Here is a 9,279-nt window from a genome sequence, read left to right as displayed (position 1 = left end):
CCTAAACCCCTCTTAGATTGAAAAAGAACACAAAACCCCCTCTGCCGAAATTCACAATATCCAACGACAGTGACAAAGAGAACAAGAGCATGACGAGCGGGAGTTTTACTCTGCTACAGCTATGGCAACTTCCTTACTCCACGTTGTTATTCAATCGCACCAAGCTCTGTAAAGGTTTTTGTTGATTTTCATGTTTGTCTCGGTTTCCGATGCGTTTTCATCGTTTATGCACTATAAACCCTTGTTCGTCAATGTCTGGATTACATTACAGTCTCTCTGTAAAGTAAACTGTTGGATATACGTATATATTTCTGTTACGTGTATATATCTGTGTCGGTTAACTGATATATCTTCATCGTTTAATCACTATAAACCCTAGTTCGTCGATTTCTGAATTAGATACTCCCTCTATGGATGCTAGTAGATAAACATATCCTGTTTGCGTGTATATATAAATACCTTCGTTAGTAACAAAACAATGCGAACTTAGGGACAGAATCAAATTCAACAATTGTTTGAAAAGATGACAACGAGGGAATACGTATCGTATAAGTCAATCTAAGACATTTGTCCCTTGATACCTTGCAGGCTTATACCCATTGCCAAGGATGAAAATTTATCCCCTGTGCTTCAGTAAACAGATGCAGACAACCACCTATGAAGTTGTGAAAGGAAGCTATTTAGAGACATCACAAACCAAACATGAAAACAAAACAAAGGTACTTCTGACTAATACATTGTAAAACTTTAAAAGAAAGCTGTGATATGTACATTAATTTAACATTACTCATTGTTAGGAAACAGCATCTGAGATACTTGATACAGTTGGTGCCTTTCAAAAGCTACCTATGGTGATGCCTTCAGTTGATATTCTGTATTCATCACTAAGAAAGGCCAAGAGAATCGCACCTACAAAGGGTAATTAATCAGCAACCATGATATTTTTGATTAAAAAAAGTATATATAGTTTGCAGTTTAGCACTTGTTTAAATTGATTTTTAACTATAGGCTTTAGTTTGCATGATTCATAGGGATAGCTAATGCTGCTAAGCGTGAGAAAAACAAAGGTGCAAAACAACTTGATGCCCTAATGAAGGTAATTTGAAATCTAGTAATGATCATACAACTACAAGTGTTCAAGTTTCAGATGTTATCTAATTATCTATCATTCTATATTATTTTTTTAATGATTATTAGGAGCTAACATTGCCATTGAGAACGTACAAGGATAATTTCCCAAACAAAAGACAATTACACCCTTATGAACGTTCTCTTATTGAGTTGACTTTAGGAGATGGAAATTATGAAGAGGTTGGTAGAATCCATTATCCAATCAAGTATTTTTCATATGTGATTAGCATAATCATGTAACTGTAGTAACTAATTTATGAATGTTTTATTCAATGTTTTGACTTTTGATTGAAGGTTTTAGGAAAAGTTGATTATCTAAGGAAGAAACTTGTATCAGTTGGAAAAGAACACGCATCACTCTGTGCTCAGGTAACAATTTCTTTTAATCTTTAACTTGTTAACCTGTTTGATTGACATCTTTTATTTGCTATATTTCTCAACAGTCAACAACAAAGAGAGAAGCAGAAGAGAGGTTAGTTGAGGTCAGTCACTAAACTACAAGATTTCATTTTTTTTTTATTATTATTATTGTTATTATGTTTACGTCTTAAAAGATTTTCATATATTATTATTTACTATAAACTTTTTCACAGGGAATGAGAAAACTTGAAGAAATTTTTCTTTCAGATGGAAAAGCCGTTGATGATTTAATGCAAATAGCCAAGGTTTTGTCATTTAGAAGAATATAATTCAACAATCCATGTTTTTTTTAATAAAGTTAATAACTTCATACAATATTTTAATTTCTAGACTTTGAGGGCAATGCCAGTTGTTGATCTTGAAATGCCAACACTGTGCCTTGTTGGAGCTCCTAATGTTGGAAAATCATCTTTAGTCCGCATACTCTCAACAGGAAAGCCTGAGGTATTTACAATATTATTTATTTATTCAAGTGTTTTATAAATTTATAATTATATATATTTACATATCAAATTTCTAAGACACTTTCATGTAGATTTGTAACTACCCTTTTACAACTAGAGGCATTTTAATGGGCCATATTGCTTTAAGCTACCAGAATTTTCAGGTCAGCGTTTTCTTCATTATCATCTATACATGTAAATTTACTCTTTTACCCTTTTACACATTTAAAAAAATAAACGTTGTATTTTCACATTTTAGGTGACGGATACACCTGGGATCTTGAGGAGGCGTGATGGTAACCTACTTTGTGTTTGACTATAATGAAAGAGTTTGACTATTTATTAATTAAATATATTTTTTTTATTAAAATTTTGTTAGAGGACAGGAATAATTTGGAAAAATTAACACTTGCTGTGTTGTCTCATCTACCTACTGCTGTATTATTTGTTCATGATTTAACCGGAGAATGTGGGACATCTCCTTCAGATCAGGTATGACACTGTGGCTTCTTTTAATTTTTTTTTAAATGTTTAATCTTATGTTGTTTATTTTAAATAAATTGCAGTTTTTAATTTACCAAGAAATAAAAGAAAGATTCAGTGAGCATCTTTGGATTGATGTTGTCTCCAAATGTGATCTTTTGGAAGAATCTCCAGTTCTTTATGTTACAGAAAATGCTGAGGATGATAATGATGAATTATTAAAATACCGAAAAGTGGGACCCGATGGAGCACTTCGTGTGTCTGTAACAAATGAAGTTGGACTCAATGAGGTTTAGAATCTGACAACCATTTTTTTGGGTGCTTTAATTAATATATTATTACTTTGGAATTATTTTCCTGTTTTAGCATATAATTATTGTGACTTCTTCTAGAGTTGCTAAATATTTTCCTAGGGTCTATTTGGTTTAATTCAACCTTTGTAAATATTATTGGTCTTGAAGATTATATAAATAAAATTACAACTATATCATTCCATATTTTTGTTGTGGTGGTTTTCAGTTGAAGAATAGAGTGCATGAGGTGTTGGTATCTCAATCAGCAAGACTCAACATTCAGAAACCTGAGGGCATTATGGACAACATTTCTTCTCCAAGGAAAACTTTCATCTAATATGTTTTTTGCTTTCTAGGTTAATCTGCTTTTCAATATTGAAAAAGGATATGGACAACAATAGTGTTTTCATATGTTTTATTTATTTAAATTAGTAAACATTATGTAACTTAGTCCTATTAAGTTATAATTATTTTTGCAAGTTTTTTTTATTCATGTACCGATGTAATTGATTTATTTTATTTATATTTTGATATAAATTTTGTTCCATTGTGGCTGGTATTACAAAAGACATGTATATTTAATGGAATAGAGTAGAATTTGACATATATTTGGCATGCTGGAGATGACTTTTTAAATTTTATTTAGTGTATAATATGTTTTTGTAACATCAATGTAATGAGGAAATCCTAGAGTAAAAGTCAATTTAACAAAAGGTATTGCTAGATTCCATGGGGATTCATTTTTTTTAATAGTTTTTCACTCTAGGTTATTTTTACAATTTTTTCACAAAAAGGACATTTACTAAATTCTTAAGAGTGAAAGTTAAATCAACAAAAGGGTGGTATAATGATTGAATCATTTTTGAATCAAAAGAGATTAAACATTTTTGAATTATAATATCTAAACTTATAAGACTCAAGGGTGTAGTTCTTCCTCTCCACATCTTATTTTTATTCTAGTGTCGATGATCATGTCATCTTTTCATTCCTATTCCTTACTTAATCATATGGTTCTCTATAAAGTAAGTCGTGACTTGGTAGCAATCTCAAGTCTTAATTTTTTTTGAGCCGTGACGAACCACATTGTTTGTAAAACGAGATTTAAGATGAGAATTTTGTGTGTGTGTGTGTGTGTGTATATATATATATATATATATATATATATATGATTTAAGGAGACATTTTGTCAAAACTTGACGGCAAGTATAAGTCTTTGAACCATGACGAACTTTTTAGAACATTGTTTACTCTTGTTAACCTAGTAAATGGTTATATTTCATATTCCCTTATTTTATTTATTATTTTAAATAAAAGTAAAATATTATACTTTAATAAATAAATAAAAATGATTAAAAAAATCTTAATAAAATACATAATTAATAAAAGTAGAAATATTTCATAATTTTGAAATAAAAATTACATAGTTAAAACTAAAAATGAAACTAAAACATAATAATAATTAAAACAAAGTTACAATGTTTTTTTATATGATCATTAATCCTTTTATTTATATTTTTTGTATTGTGGTTAGGATATATATATATATATATATATATATATATATATATATATATATATATATATAATTTGAAAGTTAGAAACAATTCAAACCAAAATAAAAGATAGATTTTAAATATAAAAAAGATGAAAGACTAATATTGTAAGTTGATTGCGGCGTTTTTTTTCTAATGCGGCAACCATCACCAAACAAAACATCCCCATTAAAATGGTGCTACTTCACATAAGAGGTGCCACATGACACTAACATTATTCATTGTGTGGGGTGCCCACACTATCTAAAAATAATAAATATTTTTTGAATCATAACATTTTTTATCACATCATTTCTATAAAAAAAATTATAGATTTTGATTTATAACATTTTGGATTATATAGGTTAGAATATAACATTTTCAAAAAAAAAAAATCTTAACAAATCTTGGATCATAATGTTTTTTTTTTAATCATAAAAAATTTCAATTAAAAGTCATAAATTTTTTTAATTATAAGATTAAATCATAATATTTTTAAATCATAATAAATGAAATATCATAAAACATATTGAATCATAATAGTCGTAAATCATAACAACTTAAATATCATAAGCATATTAAATCATAGATTATTTGGATCATCTAATTTTAAACCATATTATTTTTAACCCAGATAATATGGAAAGTACCTTATTTGGACGTATAAACAAGACGAGACTCCCAAATTAATATCAAGCAACCGTTGCCACCATAGGACCCTAGAGACAATTTCCTTATTTAGTATGATGAAATCAAAAGCTATTTTTATGTCTTTGATGTCCAAATCTATAATGCCATATTGCCATATACAAACAATGACCAATCGATTATCATTATAATGAACCTAATACATGGTTATCTTAGCGAATAGGGGTAAAAAAAGCCCTTAGTAAAATATAACGATTTAATCATTAAAAAGAATGAAGTACCTAAATCAATAAAAAAAAATGTTGAGCTCTTTACTTGTTTTGTAGTTTGCTCATCTATAAAGCCACGTATTGCGTATAACAGAGATTGTAATAAGTAAATAATTAAATATATAGATAATAAAAACACGTTACTTTTTTATATCATGCTAAAATATTCCCTGGCTATCTTAAACGTTAATCAAATTATTATTATATAATTACTTTTTATTAAATACTTGTTTAATGTTTAAAATCACATCGTCACTCATCGGCCGAATCGACATGAATAAACCGAATTAAACCCGAACTAAAAATGATTCGGGCCTAGGAACCCTGTATAAATACCAACCATCACTTCACACCGACGTACCCATACGTAATTCTCCAGATCTTTTCATTCCCCCTGCGTTTCTTTCCATTCTCCACGGGATTTCTCCATTTTGGTAAGCTCCACATCTGTTGTCCTTCTTATTACACCTACTGATCTGGATAAACCTCTTTGGATTTTCAGTTTTTCATATGATTGTACTCGGTTCCTCGTGTTAGATCTTGTTCTATTCTTTTGTTTAGCAGTTTTATCCGATTTATCTCCATTCCTGTACTTTTTATCGGTTTGATTGAAACTACTCTTGTTTTTTTTTTTTTTTTTTTTTTTGTGAAAATTTATGGGGATTTATATCGATCTAGATAAATTGGATGTATATGTTGTGTTATTTTCCAAGTACTGATCCGTTGTAGTTATGGTTACAGACTTACAGTTATATGTAACCTTTTGAGTTAAACTGAAATTTGTATGCAATGATCTGAGTGATTCTGGCATTTCTAAGGCAATTGGACAATCATATACATGATATTTTGGAGAATCATTTACTTGGATCTATGTATGATTGCCAAAACGGCAATTCTAAATTTGAGTAAGATCTGATCATACAGAGGTTGAAAGTCTCGTATTTGGATCTGGACATGACACATTGTTACACAGATCTTTTTCTATCTCTTTTACATTCAAGTCGATGTTGTTGAAATTTGTGTGCAGTTAGTATTCAAGTTATTGGGCTTGTTCATTACGTTTCTCCCATTTTTTTTATGTAACCATGAAAGTTGACTTTCTTTTGGAATTTTGAGTTGGATTTGTTGAATTAATGTGGTCAAGTTGTTTGTCTTAGCTATTGAATACTCGTTATTGTTATATTTATACTATTCATAACTATTAGGTCTAGTTGAACTAGTAAGTTGAGTATTCTTAGGTCCTGTTCTTGATTTTCTATTGCCTGCTTGTGATGCAGTTATGAAAATAGTTTCCTTCTTTGAATTTTGAGGTGGATTTAAGTTAAAAATATGCAATATTTTCAGATATGAGATGTTGTTCTATGATTTATCGCTATTATGTGCAATCTGTCAGAATGATTAGATGTTTTAATGCCATAATCTAATTAAGAATGATATTTGAAGAGTTTTTTCAACCACACTTAATAGTCCAGACTAGTGACATTGCCATATGAATTTACAATGTATTTCTCCACATGATACTATATATGAACATATATTGTAATCTTCATCTTATTCTAATATAAAGATAAAAGATTAAAGATGTAAACTTTATGGTTCGAATTTGGTGGATTTGAATTGCTTATGATTATTTTAAGACCATTTGTCCTTTTCTCTTGTCATTTTGTATTTGTTTTAGGTCTAAAATATATGCACAATTATGTTATGCTCATGTCCACTCTTATGCCACATTACATAGGAGTTGAATACTAGGTAAATATATATATATATATATATATATATATATATATATATATATATATATATATATATATATATATATATACACACACACACCTGGAGCAAGTTGACCAATTAAATATATGTTTATTGCTTAGCATATTCTAATCACAAGGTTTTGTGTTGGATGCAGAATTAAGTTATACAAACTATAGTATCCACTCATGGGTACTGTTGTTGAAGCTTCAAGCAAGGTAGTCATTTCCTCAGCCTTTTAGCAATCTTTATTTCTTCATTATTAATATCTTTTACTTCTATGGCTTTGCAAAAGTTTTACTTTTTCCCACTGTGTTAAAAATATTACTATGAGTAACTTAAATTCATATGCATATATGGTTGCAGGAAGCAAGTGGAAGTTCTCTTAGTCAAAAGAAGCCAAAGGTTGTATTTGTCCTAGGTGAGAGAGAACTCTGGTTTTAACTTTTAAACACAAATAAAAAGTTTTATATTTTTAATTCTTAAAAAAATTGAATCTTTTTTAAATGATTTTGAGCAGGAGGCCCAGGCAGTGGTAAGGGTACCCAGTGTGCAAATATTGTAGAGCACTTCGGGTACACCCATCTCAGTGCTGGAGATCTTCTTCGGGCAGAAATAAAATCCGGGTCAGAAAACGGGTAAAAATAAAAGTGGATAACTTCTATAAAGTTTTTTTTTAATGATTAAAAAACATGTCAATTCTAATGTGTTGATAATATTTTTGTAGGACAATGATTCAGAACATGATCAAGGAAGGAAAAATTGTTCCTTCAGAAGTAACAATCAAGCTTCTTGAAAAAGCAATTCTTGAAAATGAAAATGACAAATTCCTTATTGATGGATTCCCTCGCAATGAGGAAAATCGTGCAGCTTTTGAGTCAGTTGTGAGTTGTATATTCTATTAAATATAGGGCTATTTTTTGCATTTATTTTTAAAATATGTAAACCTTCATTATATAATAATTAAGGGAATCAACATATTAGTTCGGTGATTTACAGACTGGAATTACCCCGGAGTTTGTTCTTTACTTCGATTGTCCACAGGAAGAAATGGAGAAACGCCTCTTAAGTCGCAATCAGGTTGATAAATACACATTTGTAAATTTACTAATTTGTCCTCATATTTTATACATATTTATTTTAACATTTTGATTGTTTGTAAAGGGGAGAGAAGATGACAACATTGATACAATTAGGAAACGATTTAAGGTTTTCTTGGAATCGAGTCTCCCTGTTATCGAATATTACAACTCTAAGGAGAAGGTCCGAAAGGTAATATTATTACTCTTTCTTCCTGAAAAAGTCAATTTTTGATTCTTGGGGGTCAAAAGTGTAAGTTTTTAACAATTTACTAAATTTGCTCCCAGATCGATGCTGCTAAGCCTGTTGAAGAAGTTTTTAAAACAGTCAAGGCCCTTTTCACCCCAGTGGTTGACAAGGTAAAACAAGTTATGATCTTTCTAATACTATATATATATTTACTGAAATACCCCTGTATATATAAATTGAATGTTATTAAAAATCTTGCAGGCTGCTGCCTAGATGTTGTCTCTATTACCATAGCAATCTTCGAGGTAAATAGCATGCTAATTAAAAAGAAACAACCTTATTATTTTGGATATCGGGTATTAATTATGTGGACAAAATCTTGTTTATAAAGTTAATTGATGATTTGTTTAAATATTTTTGCAGTTTCATTGATATGTGGTGTTAAAAGGGTTTGACGATGAGACCCATGGTTGATTATTTGTAATATTACATCATTAAAAGTTGGTTGATCATATCCTATGTTATCGAAATAGGTTAGAAAGATTCTACCATTATTTTTACCATTTACGTATTATACCATACCACGATGTTTGGCAATTGGGACTCTTATATTATATGTATGTTATTCTCGATTGGATAGCTAGTAATAATATATATTGCTTATTTTTGCTCTTTGCTAGTTAACTTTTGAGTTTAGAGCATATACAATGTGTAATATATCCAAAGACTTCTTTTGGGGAAAAAAGTTGAAATACTCCAATAACGCTTATTTTCCCACTTTAATTTGGAAACGCTTATTTTATTCTTAGCAACACAACATGATTTATTTTAGAGTAAATTACATGAATGGTCCCTATGGTTTGGGGTAATTTGCATGCTTGATCCCTAACTTATTTTTTTAACTCGGAAGGACCCTATGGTTTGTTTTTTTACGCGTTTGGTCCCTACTGTTTATTTTTGTTACGCGTTTGGTCCCAGTTTTAACTAAAAAGACTTTTATTTAAAGAGGGAAAAATGATGGAGTAAGTGAGGTAAG

At 29.6% G+C, this 9,279-nt stretch overlaps 2 protein-coding genes across 3 annotated transcripts; both read left to right on the top strand.

Moving 5' to 3' along the window:
• PDE318 (P-loop containing nucleoside triphosphate hydrolases superfamily protein) lies at positions 1-3,261 on the top strand. Its single transcript, XM_079038968.1, has 14 exons — positions 1-174; positions 589-719; positions 798-918; positions 1,032-1,096; positions 1,198-1,311; positions 1,426-1,500; positions 1,575-1,613; positions 1,725-1,796; positions 1,882-1,995; positions 2,087-2,158; positions 2,254-2,290; positions 2,374-2,486; positions 2,561-2,767; positions 2,997-3,261. Exons 1-14 carry the CDS (start codon positions 90-92, stop codon positions 3,105-3,107), a joined length of 1,356 nt encoding a protein of 451 aa, XP_078895094.1. The 5' UTR covers positions 1-89; the 3' UTR covers positions 3,108-3,261.
• Positions 3,262-5,519: 2,258 nt separating this feature from the next.
• LOC145101697 (UMP-CMP kinase 3-like) lies at positions 5,520-8,915 on the top strand. 2 transcript variants are annotated; one of them, XM_079038967.1, is made up of 10 exons: positions 5,520-5,653; positions 7,132-7,192; positions 7,341-7,395; positions 7,495-7,612; positions 7,702-7,858; positions 7,974-8,054; positions 8,139-8,246; positions 8,342-8,413; positions 8,505-8,548; positions 8,667-8,915. In XM_079038967.1, exons 2-9 carry the CDS (start codon positions 7,163-7,165, stop codon positions 8,514-8,516), a joined length of 633 nt encoding a protein of 210 aa, XP_078895093.1. In that variant the 5' UTR covers positions 5,520-5,653; positions 7,132-7,162; the 3' UTR covers positions 8,517-8,548; positions 8,667-8,915. The 2 variants fall into 2 exon arrangements, with proteins under 2 accessions (XP_078895093.1, XP_078895092.1); XM_079038966.1 differs by having other exon boundaries at positions 7,959-8,054.
• Positions 8,916-9,279: the final 364 nt, after the last annotated feature.

The sequence above is a fragment of the Lactuca serriola genome, chromosome 4, assembly GCF_051521515.1.
Source record: "Lactuca serriola cultivar US96UC23 chromosome 4, Lser_US96UC23_V15, whole genome shotgun sequence".
NCBI lineage: Eukaryota > Viridiplantae > Streptophyta > Magnoliopsida > Asterales > Asteraceae > Lactuca > Lactuca serriola.
The sequence above is the reverse complement of the archived record's forward strand: the minus strand, read 5'-3'. Positions and strand labels throughout refer to the sequence as shown.

Coding starts and splice junctions, on each gene's coding strand:
- PDE318 (XM_079038968.1), top strand. CDS start 90: ATGACGAGCGGGAGTTTTACTCTGCTACAGCTATGGCAACTTCCTTAC. Junction 1,614..1,724: donor CAGAAGAGAGGTTAGTTGAG/GTCAGTCACTAA, acceptor ACTTTTTCACAG/GGAATGAGAAAACTTGAAGA. Junction 1,996..2,086: donor TCTCAACAGGAAAGCCTGAG/GTATTTACAATA, acceptor ACTTTCATGTAG/ATTTGTAACTACCCTTTTAC.
- LOC145101697 (XM_079038966.1), top strand. CDS start 7,163: ATGGGTACTGTTGTTGAAGCTTCAAGCAAG. Junction 7,613..7,701: donor AAATCCGGGTCAGAAAACGG/GTAAAAATAAAA, acceptor ATATTTTTGTAG/GACAATGATTCAGAACATGA. Junction 7,859..7,958: donor GTGCAGCTTTTGAGTCAGTT/GTGAGTTGTATA, acceptor TCAACATATTAG/TTCGGTGATTTACAGACTGG.